Source organism: Penicillium citrinum (genome assembly GCF_028827155.1).
Source record: "Penicillium citrinum strain IBT 23319 chromosome Unknown utg000004l:1.0-2404223.0:1.0-2405248.0, whole genome shotgun sequence".
Lineage (NCBI taxonomy): Eukaryota > Fungi > Ascomycota > Eurotiomycetes > Eurotiales > Aspergillaceae > Penicillium > Penicillium citrinum.
Window position 1 is genome coordinate 342677 of NW_026622689.1, and position 18303 is coordinate 360979.

General features: G+C 45.5%; 6 protein-coding genes across 6 annotated transcripts; 4 read left to right on the forward strand and 2 right to left on the reverse strand.

The window, feature by feature from the left end:
- Positions 1 to 80: 80 nt before the first annotated feature.
- Positions 81 to 404, forward strand: N7469_005094 (uncharacterized protein; the record flags this gene model as incomplete). The annotated part of the gene is made up of 2 exons (XM_056644014.1): positions 81 to 96; positions 148 to 404. 2 exons carry the CDS (start codon positions 81 to 83, stop codon positions 402 to 404), a joined length of 273 nt encoding a protein of 90 aa, XP_056500828.1.
- Positions 405 to 1568: 1164 nt separating this feature from the next.
- N7469_005095 (TDT family transporter) lies at positions 1569 to 3048 on the forward strand (the record flags this gene model as incomplete). The annotated part of the gene is made up of 5 exons (XM_056644015.1): positions 1569 to 1702; positions 1759 to 2127; positions 2189 to 2485; positions 2556 to 2775; positions 2899 to 3048. The coding sequence occupies 5 exons, from the start codon at positions 1569 to 1571 to the stop codon at positions 3046 to 3048; spliced, it is 1170 nt and encodes a 389-aa protein (XP_056500829.1).
- Positions 3049 to 3818: 770 nt separating this feature from the next.
- N7469_005096 (uncharacterized protein) lies at positions 3819 to 6548 on the forward strand (the record flags this gene model as incomplete). Its single annotated transcript, XM_056644016.1, has 1 exon — positions 3819 to 6548. One exon carries the CDS (start codon positions 3819 to 3821, stop codon positions 6546 to 6548), a length of 2730 nt encoding a protein of 909 aa, XP_056500830.1.
- A 2356-nt stretch (positions 6549 to 8904) lies between these two features.
- Positions 8905 to 10641, forward strand: N7469_005097 (neutral amino acid permease; the record flags this gene model as incomplete). The annotated part of the gene is made up of 4 exons (XM_056644017.1): positions 8905 to 9126; positions 9180 to 9506; positions 9568 to 10488; positions 10558 to 10641. 4 exons carry the CDS (start codon positions 8905 to 8907, stop codon positions 10639 to 10641), a joined length of 1554 nt encoding a protein of 517 aa, XP_056500831.1.
- A 607-nt stretch (positions 10642 to 11248) lies between these two features.
- Positions 11249 to 13938, reverse strand: N7469_005098 (uncharacterized protein; the record flags this gene model as incomplete). The annotated part of the gene is made up of 3 exons (XM_056644018.1): positions 11249 to 12536; positions 12626 to 13332; positions 13423 to 13938. The coding sequence occupies 3 exons, from the start codon at positions 13936 to 13938 to the stop codon at positions 11249 to 11251; spliced, it is 2511 nt and encodes an 836-aa protein (XP_056500832.1).
- A 602-nt stretch (positions 13939 to 14540) lies between these two features.
- N7469_005099 (Zn(II)2Cys6 transcription factor) lies at positions 14541 to 17119 on the reverse strand (the record flags this gene model as incomplete). The annotated part of the gene is made up of 4 exons (XM_056644019.1): positions 14541 to 15192; positions 15295 to 15615; positions 15680 to 16008; positions 16172 to 17119. The coding sequence occupies 4 exons, from the start codon at positions 17117 to 17119 to the stop codon at positions 14541 to 14543; spliced, it is 2250 nt and encodes a 749-aa protein (XP_056500833.1).
- Positions 17120 to 18303: the final 1184 nt, after the last annotated feature.

Genomic DNA, 18303 nt, shown 5'->3' on the forward strand with positions numbered 1-18303 from the left:
ACTATATCTACGCTAGAAAACTCGACTTCCATCTACATCAGCTTAAATCAGCTTAAATTAATTACTCAAATCACCCCACAATGTCCCAGGATAACAGTATGTGCTCTCTCGATTACAGCCAAAACAGAATCACTGATACTTCCACAGACGGCGGCCTCCTCGGTGGTCTAACCGATACAGTCGGTAAGACAGTCGGCGGCGTAACAAACACAGCCGGAGGTATCGTTGGCGGACTAGGAAACACCGTCGGCGGCGCAACAGAGGGCCTCGGGCAAACCGTCTCTGGTGCCACAGAGGGATTGGGAAATACCACCAAGGGAGCTGGACAGACAGTTGGACAAGGCGTTTCGAGTGTTGGAGGAAAAGAACAGACCGCTGAGAACCCACTTGGACTCAACCGATAGAGGGTTACGAAGTGCATTGTGTCCAAGGATTTATTATCATTTTGTGATGGATGTGAATGTAATTTTAGTGCAATTTATGATGAAAGGAATATAAAACAAGAATACGCTACCGCATGAGTCCAACAGCCACGCAGAATATGATGAATACTAGTATCACTTGCTCTAGTAATTGATATCGGGAAATTGAAGACGCTGATGTATACTTGTATAGACGTTGGTATATAATTGACAGGAGTCGAACAAGCTGTATGACAATAGGCTTGAGATCGCCTATTGTCTTGATGTCTTCTTACTCGGTATGTTTCGTAATAGCAAATAAAGGCTACTCGACCCAGTATCTACAGTTTCAGTGGATATGATCTTGAAAAGCGAGATCATCAATCAGCAAGAAACGGATGAACAGAATGATTCAGGGCCATTTGGAGGAACTAACTCGATATTAAACTAGTGTTAAGTATTGCTCAGATTCTCAAGTATTCTAAGTTCAAGTCCATCGTCTGGGTAGTTCAATATCTCAGTATCATAGCTGTGATGTTCAAACTTGTTATTCTACTCTGAACCCTAAATTGAATGTTCGCTTTTCACACTGCAGACACCAGTTGCCATGCAGGGATCAACCAAGATAGTCTTAGAACTGAAGGAAGTTCCAATATTTAAGCTACTCTCAAATCTCAATCAATTTTGTGATATCCTTTATCTCAAAGGTCCATTAAAGTGTTACTACACAAATTCACTACGAGGTCATAGAACTTCTACAGGTGATATGGTTAGTGTTCCAAGATCAGACGAGGGAACTGATTTATTTACTTCCTCAGCCACACCGGGTTTGATTTCCGTGACCTTATAGAGCCCGCACGAATAGTTCGGTCATACCAGGGAAAAAATAGGCAAATCCCCTCGTATCTTCACTCCCAGCCTGCAAATTTAGAAAACCATTACAAAATCGAGCTCCACCAAGACTGGCATGTGGGGATAAACCCTAAGCGGATGCAAATTTACGTACGTGCCGAAGCTCCCGAATCCCGACCGAAACAGGCCGAATTATTTTTTTTTACAAATCCCGAGAATTGCAGAAATTAACAGAATGACTCTATGACTTGAAGATATTGAGTTGGAAAAAAGGTAGTGACTACTCCTATGAGTAGTACTGGCTTTGGCCAAGTCATGTCAACGAATACTCCATGTCAAAGAATAGACTCTAGCGATCAAACTCTGGATACACCATCGAAAAAACCTCAAAATCCATGCTTTCAACATCAAAATGGCTGGAGAACGCTTGTGCGGGATTTCACACCGTCGTATGTATTCCTTTCTTTTTTTTCGTTGGAAAGTGTCATCTACTTACCCTTCACAGATGGTTCTCTGTAACAATGAGCACGGGCATCGTCTCAGCTTTGCTACACAATCTACCTTATAACGGAGTAGGTGTTTACTGGATATCAGTGATAATTTTTGCCTTGAATGTCTTTCTTTTTGTTTTAGGCTGTATCATGACTTCTCTCCGGTACACGCTGTATCCGGAAATTTTTAAAGTGATGATCACACATCCCGTTCAGTCAATGTTCATTGGGACGTTCCCAATGGGGTTGGCGACTATTATAAACATGATATGCTTCGTCTGTGTCCCTGCTTGGGGTGACTGGGCTCGATATCTCGCCTGGGGACTGTGGATCTTTGATGCGGTCTTTTCGGTCATGACGGCTCTTTCATTAGCATTTATCTTGTAGGTTCTATTGGCTTTTTGTGAATACGAAAAGCGCCATGTACTAATTCAACCTCTATAGAATGGCAAATGGAAATGAAACTCCCTTGTCTTCCATGACAGCTGTCTGGCTTATTCCAATTGTCAGCTGCATTGTTGCCGCCTCATCTGGAGCTGTTGTCGCCGAGATACTCCCCGATAAACAGTTTGCTCTTTGGACTATCCTTTCCAGCTATGTCTTATGGGGAATGGGTGTTCCACTCGCACTGATGGTTATGGTCATATATCTGATGCGGTTAACCCTTCACAAGTTACCACCGAAAGCTGTGATCGTGAGCGTGTTCGTCCCTCTAGGTCCACTTGGGCAAGGGGCCTACAGGTGAGTTCTTTTCTTATATTTCCCCAGACTTGCAACTGTTACAAAAAGCAGAAGCTTATAGGTCTTGTAGTGCGATGAAACTTGGAGAATGCGCCGAGAAGATATTTCCACAGACTAAAACTCTAGAACAATCGTCTGGTCCAATTTTCTATACTTTGGGATTCCTAGTTGCCTTGATCCTGTGGGCATTTGGATTGGTATGGCTTTTCTTTGCATCTGCCTCAATTGTCCGATCAAAGGGTTTTCCACTCAATATTGGATCTTGGGGATTCACTTTCCCTCTAGGGGGGGTTTGCAGCTAGCACAGTGTTAATCGGGGATCAGCTTCCTTCGACTTTTTTCAAAATACTAGGCACGGTTAGTACTATATATACATTTAGAATAAAATGGGATCGGCTTTTTGACTCTTCTAGATTTTCTCCATCCTGGTTGTCATCCTATGGCTTGTTGTCAGCATCGGCACTCTACATGGCGTCGTATCGGGCAAGCTGTTCCATGCACCATGTCTAGCGGATGTTCAAAACGGAGATACTACAGAAAAGGATGAAGCAAAGTCTGCATAGTTAGGATTATAAAATTATATAACATATCCAATAAGTGACTGTGATTTATGTATATACCGTACTTCTGTGCTGTAGGGTGTATACAAGATCACGTGATGTGGAGACATTATTTTTTTTTTATTTTTTTATTTTGCCTCTCATCTTCTATCAGATCCAGCCCAGCGTCATCCACTTTGGTCCCTGGTGTCCGTTCTTTTGTCTACCCATCTGGCCTCTCTGGCCTCTTGGCTCTTTCGATACCCTTTCGATACCCTTTCTCCTCCTTGGCCACTGCTGGATTCTCCTCTCACTTCCCCCCCCTGAATCGCCGGTGTGGGCTTCTGCTGATTTCTCAACTTGCGCTGACGGCGGCTCCGGGCAGAAGTAGCCGCTAGTCCTTTTTGGGACCGTCCCCCGATTGGGTTTGATGCCTTGATGCCTTTATGCCTGACTACCTTACACTCAATATCTCGACACCTTAACACCTCGACACCTCGACACCTCGACACCTTGCTGCCTCACTCTTCCCCGGAATAACAAAACACGCGGCGCGCCCCGACCGTCCCTCATTAACTTTGGCCTTGCTTGCCCCGGCGATTATCTGACAGTTGTCGGCTGTTGCGCATTGCCCAGGATATCGCCTGTGGCCTATCTTGCCTTTTCCGGGGCTATATCCTCCGCGTCTTCTTCATTCAACTGGTGGTCGCATGGATAGCGCGTGATTGGTCTGAAAAAGCAAGCGATCTGGATTTCGCCGCTGACCGCAATCGTCAAAGAAACACACCCCGAAGATGATGGGATACGGGGGTCAACCCTTCCATCCCCAGCAGTCGCAACAGCAGCAGCAACCGCCTCAACAACCTCATCCGTCCTCTCAATCCCAGCATCCTCTCGGACCGCAACGCCAGCATGTCCCCTCCCCGTCTCCATCGCTAGGTACAAACCCGAACCTCCCCCAGCATGGCAGTCCATATACCGGAAACAAATCGCTATTTCGAGGTCCGCCTCAGCCCAATTATGCAACAACTCAATCGCCCGATATGCGCAAGATGGCCCCGACTACGGGTCCACTCGCGGGGTATCCCCCAACAACTAGCTTCGCGCAATTCCCTGGGCATTTTGTTCCACAAGGCTCTCCAGATATAATGGGCCGAAACCAGGACCCAATGGCGTTGCAAAATATGCAAAACATGCCTCGTGGTTACAGTTTGGCCCACCTCCGCCAGGCTCCGGGGATGAGCCCTTCGACAGCCATGCCGCATGGTCAAGGCATGAATGTATCATCTCCACAGCAGTCCTTGAACCGGCTCCCTCAGTCAGGTGTACAGCAAAGGGAGAACCATGCATCCGCAAGCCCGTCGATGGCTAGTCCTATGTTTGGAATGAACCAACGCCAGCCCCATTCCCAACCAGAGTCACCCCAGCAGACCCAACAACAAGTACATCAACGGCAGCAGTTACATCAGCAGCAATTGTTAGAAAATCACCTGGCACAACAACGAGCAGAGCAACAACGCATTGAACAGCAACGCATGGAACAGCAACGTGCTGAACAACAGCGTCTCGAAAAGCAGCGTCTGGAGAAACAACAGCTTGAACAACAACAGCTAGAGCAGCAAAGGATTGAACAACAAAAGCAGCTGGAGCAGAAGAAACTAGAGCAACAACGTCTAGAGCAACAACGGCTGGAACATCAACGTCTAGAGCAACAACGCGCCGAGCAAGAGCGAGCAGAACAACAGCGATTGGAACAGCAAAAACTGGAGCAGCAGAGAGCGGAGCAGCAGAAGCAGCAGCTTGACCAACAGAGGCTCCAAAAGCTTCAACAGCAGCAACAAGCTCATCATTCCTATCAACATCAAAATTCATTCCCATCGCATCCGCAGACCCAGTACAATCAATATCAACACCCCCAGAGATATCAGTTCCAACCGCCTTCTCATTTCACTTCATCCCCGCAACAGTCCAGACAAGCTCAATTCACAACGACTCAATTCCAGCATTACCAGCCGCCATCTCAACAATCTCAGCCGTCTCACACATCCCATGGGTCGCATTCGTCACAGCCCTCAGTGGATCAGCCTACGGGCTCCTTTATGGCTCCACCCAGCCAGCCAGCTACTGCAAGTGCCATCTCGAAACCTGACGCGACAGTCAAGTCTGAGCCGCAAAGCCCTGCCCCAAAGAAAAAGTCAAAGCCGAAGCAACGAGGGTCGGCCGTCAGCAAATCACAGGCTGCACATCAGCATTCGTTCCAAGCATTTCCTCCATCTTCCGCCACTGCCTCTGTTCCTGCCTCTACGGCTACTTCCGCCCCTATGACTGCTACCATCCCTCCACCAAATTCAACTCCGGTACAGCCGAATGGACATGCTCAAATACCTCCTGTTGGGGGTACTAATTCAGAGACACCGCAGACCCCCACGCCTCGCCGTAAACGAGGCCGACCCCGGAAGGAAGAAGTTGCAGCAAGGAATGCAGCTGCAGCGGCTCATGCGGCAGCTACTGGCCAGCCTCTTCCGAGTACACACCCGGGGCAGGCTTCATTTGGGCCGAATATGACACCCACAGCACCTGTGCCAGGAACTAGCACTCCACAGAGGACTATCATAGGTGCAGATGGAACACCATTGCCGCTGAAACGCAAGCGTGGCCGACCACGCAAGGCTGATCAAATTGCCTGGGCTCAAGCGACTGGTCAGCCTTTGCCGCCACCGAAGCCAAGAAAACCGTATGTCCCTAAACCAGGCACCGGTCGACCCCGTGGGCGACCTCGCAAGGCAGATGTTGCTGCAGCTGCCGCCGCTGCAAGTACTGCGAATGGTGATCAGTCAAAAGGAAATAACTCAACCCAGCCTGCCCAGGCAGATCCAGAAGCATCTCAGCAGCGGACTGTCCCAGCGGAGGATGAGGCCCACAAGCGTCCTTGCCCAACACCACCGTATCCTCAGCCAGGTCAGCAACACATGCAAATGCAGGGCCAACAACCCATGCAACAGCAGCCAATGCAAAATCAGCCCATGCAAAGTCAACGGCCAATGCAATCACAGCAGCACCAGTCTGTTCCGCCACAAAGTCAACCTCATATGCATTCTGGACTTCCATCGCACTCAAGTTTGCCTTTTATTTCACCACAGGCACAAGGCATGTCTCTTGCACAGCAAGGACAGCAGCAATTGCCGCAGCCGGGACAGCACCACCAACCAGGCCAACAAATACTTCCACAGCCGGGTCAGCCCATGATGCCTCACCTGCAACTGCATCAGCAACCCTCTCTCCACTCTTCGCAGCCGACATCTACTCAACAATATATGCAAATGCCGCCCATGCACAGCTTATCCCACCAACCTCTACCTGGACACCCAACAACTCAAGCACCGGCTCAAACGCAACAATCAAGCCGTTCCCCAAATAAGCATAAGCCGCAGTCTCAATCGCAATCTCCAGCTCCCCCACGACCGGCTCCGCAATACCAGCATCAGCACACATTCCAGGTCCAGTTGCAGCCCCAACCAACCTAGCCACTCATCTCTCTATCATCACAACCTCCAAAATCATTTACGACATTACACTGTCAATAAATCCTTACTTTCGGCGTCCACGTTCAAGCCCAATCACAACTCCTACCTTCTGCATTGCTTTGATGTCCATGACGACATTTTTCATTCATATTCCCCCAATTCGAATTTCATTGATTTTTTATCTTGTCTTTCTATCCCCCGCATTTCTACATCGCATGTCTTACCCGGCTTTTCTTCGGTGGCCTCGGTAGAGGTATTTCTGGCGGCGTTTTGTGCGTGCTTTTGTTGACGGGCATTGCTTAAGTTTATAAATGTTATCTTTCTGATGTTTGGTTCTTGTTTACGTTGGATCTGGTGCCTTTGTCTTATATATCTAATGCTGTAGTACATATTCTTAATTGATGGGTCATACCTACAATGTCTTTCACTCAAGCTTCCACTTGAATTATATCTTGCGTTTAATAAACTGAGTAGTACTCAATGGCCTGCCCGCGGGCTGGTCATGGACGTCGTAATACGACGTCCATGGCCGTGTAGTACACGCGCAGTTCAAGCAAACCTCGGAACGTGACAATTACTACCCAGTGTAGGTAATAGTAATTATCAAGTTATAGTGTAGTGATAGTAGTTTCATTTAAGTTGAAAAATTCATCTAATATCGTTCGTACTTACGTAGAGACATAAACAAGGCAATTCGGATGACTGCAAGGATACCGGCGAGCAGTCCATTCCCTCCAACCGAGCAATGGAATTGACTCTTTGTACCTCCTATATACGTAGAGCCATTCGACCCTAAAATGCAAGGCCAGCCTGTAGCTCATGCTGATGATTCACTTTTGCTCGGGTCGAAGGAAGTTGCGTCTGTCTGGGCCTGTGGATTCAGATGATCAGATGGAGTCCGATCTTCTTGACTTTCATCAAATAGGAATATCTCAAATATAACGATCCGTGCCTTGTCCACCCAGTCGGACCATACTTACACTCGCCAACGCTAATGCACGGCGGCTACGCTAATCCAAACCCCTGGAGAGATCCCCGCACATCAAAGCCGACTAGAAAGGAGCGTAGTAATCACAATTTCAGTGACTGGGTAGTCAACGTGGTGGATTTAACTCATAATGTCAGTGGTTAATTACTTCAAACTTCGAATCGGACTAATTCAAGTCACTTAAAGTTAACCTAGAATGAAGTTTGCAGTTTCAATACACCTTGAAACTAATGCTTACTCTTATACGGTGCAAGTACATGCATGATCCATAAAAATTCACCACAATGGGGGCTCGAGCAGCCTTGAAGAAACTATCAAATAGAACCCCTCCCTATCCCTTGAGCTACGTGTACTATACATATCGGATTTCCTTGCAATTACAAGGGGTTTTGATCTCAAGGGAAGTGTATGCAACAATTCGAAAGTCCCAAGCTGCAAAAATCAACGTCATATCCTGATACGAGGCGTCTGAAGGCCTAGGAAATGTATCAAACGGGGAATATGTGTCCTCAATAAAGGACGCAGTTTCTTCTTCCAGGAACTATTTCCATATTCATGGCGGCCTTAGCGTACTTTTGTGGGGTGAAGTTGTTTCGTTTGCCATTTTAGGCCCACAAACCCGCCATCAGGAACTGATGCGCGGGATTGAAAGAGATAGAAAAACTCAGGTAATCTTGGATTGTATGATAACTTTGTTGAATAGCCGTTGCTCATTATCTAGGAGACCATGATTGGCGTGTTTTCTATCTTTATGGCTTGGAAAGAGTGTGGGGGAATGGAGTCAATGACTTTCTTGGGCTTCTAAGGACCAATGGCCATTGTGAGTCTGAATAGGCATGAATTATCTAAACCCTGCCGGAGTAACGGCTGGTCATAGCCCAAGTGTTGTGTTGGATCGTCTCTGCCCTAGATTTTTCTCCTTTTATTCTCGGTCAGTCATTGGGACGATGGCACTCACTGTGGGGTAATATCCCAGTATTTGAGGTATTACAAGAAAGTTGAATCCCCCCCATTCTCACAATATGTGATTTGTTCACTGTTATTCTCAAAACCCTTTAAGTTTCTCTACTGCGATCATCCAAGGTTCCTATACTTACCCACCAGGAGCATAGTACCTTCACTGGATTGCCAGTCCCAACGATAATTCAACCGAAGGACACATCTTTCTTATGAATTCTCATCATAACCACCTATCTCTGGCCATCATCACGAAATTATACTCGACTCAAGAATAAATATCAAAATTCACCCAAAGCAGCCATATCAGAGACCTCAAGCAACAACAGAAATACCCACGAGCGCCGACACAAACCACGAACTTGAATTCTGACAGAAGACTTGTACTGTGTACTAGTAGTAGAGTCGAAAATGGTCGAGGAAAACACCATTCAACCCCAACATCCCTCTTTAGAGGCTGAGTCGCCAATCAAGAAGCCAAAAGACTTACACCACAAAGAACCGAGATCTGCCTGCCCATGCGACGACGCAACAAAAGCAGAAACCGGTTCAATTATGACTAACAATCTTGGTGATCAAGTAGTTCTGAGCAACGAAGATACTATCAACTACCGGACATGCAGCTGGCAAAAGGTAATGGTAGAACCTCAGGCCTCTCTTTAGCAGAAGCTTAAATCAGTTTATAGACTGCTGCTTTGCTATTTTCAGAGTACATCTGTATAGCAATCATGTCTTTTCCATGGTCCTACTCCGTACTTGGACTGATACCTGGTATCTTATTGACGTTGACGATTGCAATGATTGTCTTATATACTTCATTAACAATTTGGTGCGTCGTCTATTGCCTGAAGGATCAATTTTTCAAATTACTTAGCAAGACATGCAGGAAGTTCTGTTTACGACACCCGGAAGTCCGTGATGTTTGTGATATCAGCAAGATATTATTCTTCGACTCCAACATTGTTTGGTACATTGCAGCGGCGATGTTTCTTCTCAACAACACTTTCATCCAGGTATACTGTTTCACTGTGACATCTTTGATCAATCTAATCCTGGGAGTAACTAAACGTTTAGGCACTTCATTGCCTTGTCGGAGCCGAATATCTGAATACTGTTGCAGGCCATCCTTTTTGTACAGTTGCCTTGGCTTTCATAACAGCCATTGTGTCATTTCTGTGCTCTTTGCCTCGGACATTCGGCACTTTGTCGAAAATAGGCACATTCTCAGCCATCGCTACCTTCATCTCTATACTCCTGGCCATAATCTTCGCCGGTATTCAAGATAATCCATTCGGATGGAATGAGGCCAAAGGAGACCCCGTAATTCGGAACTTTCCTGCACCAGATACCACCTTCGTGCAGGGAATGAGCGCCTTTCTTAACATTAGCTTCACATTCATCGGTCAAATCACTATCCCAAGCTTCATTGCGGAGATGAAGCAACCAGAGGATTTCTGGAAATCCGTCGCCGCGGTAACAGTCGCTGAAATAATTCTATTCACCGTGGTCGGCGCACTTATTTACGTTTTTGTTGGAAATCAGTATATGACTTCACCCGCATTTGCATCTCTTGGAAACGATATCCACATGAAAGTCGCATTTTCTTTCATGTTACCAACACTTATTTTCTTGGGTGTTCTTTATGCCTCTGTCTCTGCGAGGTTTATATTTTTTCGCATTTTTGAGGGAACTCGGCATAAAGCAAATCATACCGTCGTCGGATGGGCCAGCTGGGCAGGTATTCTCCTATCTCTCTGGATAGTGGCATGGATTATTTCGGAAGTCATTCCTTTCTTTACGAATTTACTTTCGATCATGAGCGCTATCTTCGGATCTTATTTCGGGTTTATCTTGTGGGGATTTGCGTGGATTCGAATGCGACAAATTGATCACCCAAATCTCATGAAAAGGCAGAGCATTCGTCATTGGGCTGAGCTGGTCTTGAACATACTCATCATTTGCATTGGGCTTCTGTTTTTGATGCCGGGGACATATGTCAGTCCATATCCTTCTGTGCTATTTTGAAATTACTTTATGTGACTTGTTGCTAACATTTCCATTCAGGCGTCGGTTCAATCAGTCATCGATAGTTATAATTCCGGTGGCTTTGGATCAGCATTCTCGTGTGCTAGCAATGGATTGCACTGATATAGACCATTTTAGTCGACCTTTTTGACTTTCTCATGTCTTAACAATACTGGTACACCAAATACTATTAGTCAATTGCAGAAATAAAAGACTGCGAAAGTCATTTACAAATATTAATTAGAATGTCTGGATCATAACTTGATCTTCAGTTCAAACTACTATATGAAAGGAGGGTTGGGTAGGTATAACTGGAAAGTGATTAAGCTAGTTTTAGACTCTTCAATGTTTTTTAAAACTATATTATTACTAATGTAGGAAGTCAAGTATTCAAGGCCTTGCTGAACAAACTCATACCCATATGAACTGGGGATGTTTTGTTCCTCATCTCTCCAATAATATCCGCCGTATGAACCGCATAAAGATAATCAAGCCGAAGTAGATACCTTTATAGAAAAACATTGCTACATGATCTAACATGAATCTAGACCAATACAATCCTCGAATCAGGCTGTTATCATAGACTTCATGATTCTAAACATCAAGCATTCTCGCATCAATGTATACACAAACTCATAAATAACAATAGTCAAACCAAGACATCCCCAATGTACAAAAGTCATAGATCATAAAGTTTCTAAGCAATAACGTGTCCAAATGAATCGCCCTGCTAATCAAAGTAACCATCACTAGCACCTCCTTCAAAATCAACCAATTGATCCAACCTCGAGATTCGATCATCCATTTCTATATCACTACCAGTGAGGGTATCCACACTGGGCCACTCGTCCAAATCGAGATTCAGACACGGCGCCAGCTTTTGCAGTAAGTTATCACAAAGCAAGAACGCACGACGAGCCGCAGGATCCACCTCAGCCATAGCATGAATCCATGAAAAAGCTTTCTTTGTATGTGAAATCATAGTTCCAAGATCTACCTCCAAGAGCGGCCGCAATAAACTCGATGGTGTATTACTGGAACTTCGAGACGATGAACCCGATGACTTGGCCAAGCTAGCATTCAATGGGGGAGTTGCGAATGAGCAATATGACAGTCCGAGTAGGATAGCAGTCGTGGCCTGCATCAGGAAATGCAAGACACTCCACCATGGCGTGTACTGGGATATCCAGGGGAGGTGTGGAGTATTAGGCATGATGGAGATAAGAGAGCAAGCAGCCTGGAGACAAGAAGTCGCCATTTCAGCGCGTAACTTTTCATGTGGAGAAGGATGTGGGTTGTCCAGTAGGTTCAAAGGATTTGGACTGGAATTCATTGAACCAGGTGATTGGGTCAAACAGGGTCTGCAGAGTAAGATGCGTGCAGAATAGTAGTTCATCGCTAAAGAAACTCTTTCGCGCCTATAAGGTACAGTATCGTCGTCGATATTCGGATTCACATGCCAAGGTCCTGCATCTGGAAGAGTAAAATCATAGCTTGGGGTCAACTTAGATTTCCAACGATCCAAGCTCCGGCCGTAACTTCGAATGCGGTGTTCTGTTTGGCTTGTGCCTTCACGCATGCCCTCAATACTGTAGACTTTGTTCAGTACAGCCTGAGAGATGAGGGTCAAATCAACGAGATAGTAGAAGAAAAGCGAAGGCGAAGGGTCACAGGAAAGAATCCAGGAGGAAGGATTCTTGCGCTGCGTTTGCGTTTCGAAAATGACGCCTCGAAGCTGGTTTTCCCGAAGTGTTGGATCTTGCAGTAGTCTCTGGACCTCTAGATCATTGAAAGTCTCTTCTTCATATGGCATCGGCAAAGGGACGGAGCAAAGATTATCTCCCACACAAGATGCTCGACCGTGCATCGAAGTCAGAAGGTGCTCTAAAGTGAAGACCGACCACCAAAGCCTACTGCGGGCCTCTTTAGATGCATCGTAAATGCTACCGTCCGTAATTCGAAGATTAATACCGAGCGAGAGGGCGGAATGCAACGCAAGACTGGAAAATTTGGACGCCCTGGTGTTTGATTGATCGTTAGTAAACTTGAATATCCGTATACTAATGGTCAGTGGCTAAATCACTCCTAGTCCAAAGTCCAAACATACCGGTTGACTTGACCCAAGCAAAGCAAATATATCGACATTAACAACTCCGCCTGGATCTGTTGCAAATCCGAATGCCTGAACAGACTATCTTCATCAAATACCAACTTGCGAGCCCGAGCTAAGTACACCGCAGCATTCTCTCCATCACCATCATCGGGGTTACTCAAACGACAATAGTGACTACCAATAGCGAAAATCATGTTCAAGATTCCGAGCCATTTTCGCGGGGGATTCGCCGGACGCTCATAGAACTGGCGATACTGAGAGACGAATGTGGTTCTTCGGATCGCTGGGAAAAATGGATGGACGTAGGCGAGGTAGACGTTGAAATATTCGTCGGCGAGGGGACGAGGTGGCACAATGTAAGGATCCGAATCGTCAAGGGAAGGAACAGCCAAGTCATCCAGATGATAATTCATGATATGAATTGCAACATCACGCGAAGAATTCCGATTGAGAAATCGTGGGATATTCGAGTGCGAAGGGGTAGTTGATGATAGAGACGCAGCAGCACTCTCACGGTCGACACTATGATCAAGTCGTTGCATCCATGAGACCTCAGAATTTTTCCCAAAAAATCCCGTGGCTCTGGAGTCCTCGTCTCGATTTAAATCCTCATCCACATTATCAATATCTTTAAGTGATCCGGCGGAAGAATCCGAGTCACTATCTTCACTGAGATTCGAGGAGGGGTCTGGTCCTTTGAACTGTATCCATGTCAAATGTTGTCAGACATTTCAATCATTTCACGAATACGCCGAAGAAAATGTTGCTATTGTTAGGTTGTCGATACTTACCTTCAGCGTTTTCCGAATTTTTCGTGCTGTTTGGGGTTCCACTTCTCCCTCCAAGCTGCGCAAAAGATGTTCGTAGTGCTCCACACGTTTCCCTAGAAGTTTCAATTCCTTCTGGTCCCTCACTCGCTTCACATCCTCATAGGAGCACTGGCTCTGATTGTAGACACACTGTCCACAAGCTGGCTTTGCGCCATCGCATTTGATTTTCCGTTGTCGACACGGTTCACAGGCTCGAGCTGAACGTCGGCGTCCACGATTGACATTTGGCGCGGCCAAGCGGGGAATGGCGACCTTATTGCCATGCGGATTACCCAGGTCCATGGGAATTGGTGGTGAATTTATAGGTTGATAAGTCGGTAGCATATTAAGATTGAGTGGCTGGTTGGATGCTATTGAAGGCTCATCAAATGCCGCTGAAGACTGGGGGCTTAAAGCCGAGCGAGAAATTTGAAGTGGGCCAAAGAAGGCATTGTCATTTTGCGGAGGTTGACCTCCTTCGCTATATTGACGAGACATGGAAGTATTGGCTGTTGTATACTAGATTGATAGTGGTTGACATGAATTGGGACGGGGCTGACGAGGGGCGCAGCATGTAAATGTGACAAAAAGAACACCAAAAATCCGATCGATGAAGTTGGATCCGTTACATTTTCATTAATAAATCAAGCAATTCCACCGAGGTATTCTCTCAGGGACTGACCATCTCATTGATCTGGTTAAATGACCCAGGCCTGCGGAGTACAGCCTGTAGCTCCCGCGTTGGTGGTGTGTGGTGGGTCAAATATAGGCATTCCTGAGTGGCCAGTAAAGGAAACAGGCATTGGACAGGAATGAGGAGACGAGAGCGAATGCCGAACCCAGCTATCCAAGTAGATCTAAGGTGGCGAGATACAATTATCAATTCTAAAGAAGTAGGCTCAATCGCTGTAAATGTACTTGCGTATATTTTGTTACTGTGTAAGGTCGTTCGAATGTGGTCAAAACGACTAAGAACCGGTTTTATGCAAATGATCAATGATATCATATCCATGATGTTCAACAAATCAACTGTCTGTTCTACCATGGATTTGCATCACTGGTTGACATGTTCGCCACCAAAGATCAACAAAACATATCGATCAACACGGTGCTGGGCGATGTCTTTCAGTCAACATGCTATCTTTTCCGAGGCTCAGACTCTCATATCGATCAAGCATATCGGATAATCCCAGGCCGGGATAATTTTGAAGATTGTTGTTCTCGCCAATGCCGTGGTATTTCTCATCCCTGTTGAGCTTCTCTAGCCCTTCGGCATACTCATCAAATCGCGAGTGACCTTGGTTATTCGGCTCTACATCAAAAAGATCCTTCAGCTCATCGGGAATTGAAGTTGCATTTCGAATACGATCACCCTGAGCCTTAGCTCGAGCCGATTGTCGGAAAATATGAAAGAGATTGCGACCTAAGGCAGAACGACTAGCAACAATAGATAATGCACTAGCAAGGGATAGGAAATCTTGGTCGAGAATATCGAACGACGTGGGCTCCATCATTGTGAAAAGGGCCAAGTTGATTGCATAGAGAGCAAAGGGATGAGCACGACTCATCCCATATTCACGACGATGTAGACGAGCCAGGGCTGCTATCGAGCGGGCGGCGATTTGCACAACATTCCAAGGATTATATTTGATCTCTGGTGAATTTCGTGGACTCTCTGGGGTCTTTGGGGCTTTTGAGACATCGTCGGAAATGCAGCTGAACAAGTTTATGGTGAGAGTATGCTGGCGCATTCTATAATACAAGAGTCAGCAATGCACTATCGACGTGGCCGTAGCATCTGGCAAGTCACTCGAAACTCGAAGGTGTACTGAACAGACGCTCAAAGATACTCACAATAACAAGATCAGATGCGGCGGCATATCACCCTCGAATTCACTGGGCAATAATGCTCTCCATCGAAGAAGCTGATCATACAATGTTTCACGACTTGATCCTGGAGACCATTCGCCGCCAAATGTACTTCTCGAGATATCGCGAGCAATAGTCGATAAATTACACGCTTCATCAAAGTACAAACTAATTTCCGATGGTCTTGACCCTCGATGGGAAGGATAGGGTTGCCAAATCAGTTGATCTTGAGCAGAATCACGATCAACACGCGGCATGTTAACATAGGAAATAAGACAAGGACGAAGAAATCCCGTATGAACCATACTAGTATTAGTATACTTTTATTAGCAATCCCTCGAGAATCATCCTGTTGAATGAGTCCACTCACGTATCAATATTGAACAATCCCCACGCCGTCCTCCGACACGAGCAATCCATATCCTTAGAAAGTTGCTCACTAGTGATGCGTGGGCCGGAGTTTCCAACGAGACCCAGAGATTCGCCCATGCGAATTGCTTCGTGTAGCATTACGTAGCCCAGATCGTCATCGCGAGACATTGCATATCGCTCATACATCAAAAGCGTACCCTGCAAGGTAGCCAAACTGGGTCTGGTCGGACCATCTGCTTTTAGACGTTCGGCCTCGGCGAGAAAATTACATCCTTTCGATGAGATGTCGCCTGGTATGACATATGCTTCAGAGAATTCGGAGAAATACTGAATCCCGCATCAAATCAGCATCAGCATCGTCATAAATAGACAAGGAGTAAAGTCAAGCCAAGTTTGAATAAGCAGGAAACCCAACAGAAACCCCACAAACAAAACATCAAACGGGGTATGACGCACAAACGAAAAGGAAAAGAAGACAAGATAAACTCACACAAGCATTACTCAAAAGTGCATTCACCAAAAATGCACTACAAAACTCCCCCTCGCCACTATTCCCAGGATCACACATATACTTCAAAAAGACATCTCGATCCAAAAATGCATGTACAGGATAATCCCACGTAAAATATAACGAGACAAGATGAGAAACAAGATCATTGTCATCAGTAACATTCGTCCACGGTTTCGCAGGCACTTTAATGGGTGCTTCGTCGCAGAGGTAATTCAAATCCATAACCTTACTTCGAAATGAAGGTTCAACTCCTTCATGAATACTCGTAATCTCTTTTAAATCTTCGAGTTTTGATATTGCTGATTGAACGTTTTCTTTCTCTGTCGTTGACGCACTGGTATCACTCATACTGCCAGTACCAGTACCGGTACCGGTACCAGTTGATGTAGAGACTCGAGCTGATATCGCAGATGCAGCCTCAACATCAACATCAGATTCATGATGATGACTTTCACGGACAACTTTCCCAGTTTTCAACCGACCACTTAAAGACGATAATGTCTCATCGATATATCCGCGAATCTCCTCGGCACTAGCACGATCCCGAATAATATCCAAAAGTCTCAATCCAGCCTTTGAGTCAGCCTCCCGGACCAAAGTAAAGATATCATTCAATAAATCCCGATGATGGGATAATTCATCAGCCGTTCTCTTAGCCGCAACTCGACGGCGTTGATCAAGCGATTCATCAAAGATACACGTTCGATGAAAAGTAATACAATTCGTACAAGGTGGTGTACCAGAGCATTTCCGCTTTGATTTCTTACAAGCGAGGCAAGCCGTCGATACTCTCTTCTTCCACGAGCTCGTATTCTGCGAGACACTTGCAGAACTCGAAGCTTGATTTGACGTTCCAAATGGCGGCGGACTATTTTGGTCCGAGATTGGCGAGGGACCTGTATTGATATCGCGTCGATCGGTGCTCATGTCTGTATCAGACACTGGAAGAAATTAGAATAAAAGTACAGTAACCCAAGAACGTATGTGTATGAAAAACGTTTTCAATCGAATGGGTATAGGATAAGATCAGGACTATGTAAGTATAGAATACGAACAGTACAATAAGCAAGAAAACTCGCCATTTCGGGCGTATCTTTTACTTCAAATGACGACGGCGGCAAGGATGAAAAAAAAGAGGCGACGAGGGTATTAGAATCCAGAGGCAAAGCGGACATAGATGACTGGTCAAGCCTACTCCAAGTTTGAACTGTAAGCGAATAGACCCGATGTCTCATATCAAGAGGTAGGAGGAGGAGGGGAGGAAGTGATATATCAAGATTCTGCAAGAACCTTTTCAAAAAAAAACTAGGAAGTAACGTTAAATTCGCAAGAAGCAAGTTTATGACTTTAGTCCTGGTCTAACTCATGGCAGGTTAACCCTAGTCTAATGCCAAGCAGGGAATGGAGAACTTGAAGCTGTTTGGTCGAAATTAAGATGACGTTAGTAGTTAGTGTTTCCCAGGAACTCAGACCCGCCAATGTGAAGACAGGACAGAACAGGAAAAGACAAGCTATCCTGATAATACACGTAATTGGTTCTGTTTGCAAGGAAGAATGCTTTTTTTCGCGAATATTTACAGCACAGTATGTACAACTAAAGTCGTTCACTCATGGTAGAGTTGGACATTCATTCGTAGATAGGGAGATGTATGATGTAATAGTTCTTAACAGGGACCTACATACACTAATACATTGGATTACAAGCTGGCAAGAGAATATTATCAGATGAAGCTGTTCTTCACTACTAGTTATATGATAAATAGCCACTAAGATGAGCTATTGCGTCTATTCCAGCTCTAGTGGAGTCAACACGAGTATCGAAGGCTTACCAGGCAGTACTATGTGCTTGTTTTCAGCGATGAATTTGCAGACCCGAAAGAACCATAAGATCAAACTACGCTCATCTACGTAAAAGAAGAGTAAAGGCGAAATGCAGATGTACTTAGAAAAGGCCGCAAACGCAGCCGAAATGAAGACGCTGGATTATTGTAATGTAGTACTAGGCACATCTTTTGCATACTCCATGATTCCATCGAATGCACCTCCCAAAAGAAACAAAGAAATCGGGAACAAGAAGAATAATACTATGGAATATTCCGGGTATGGATGAA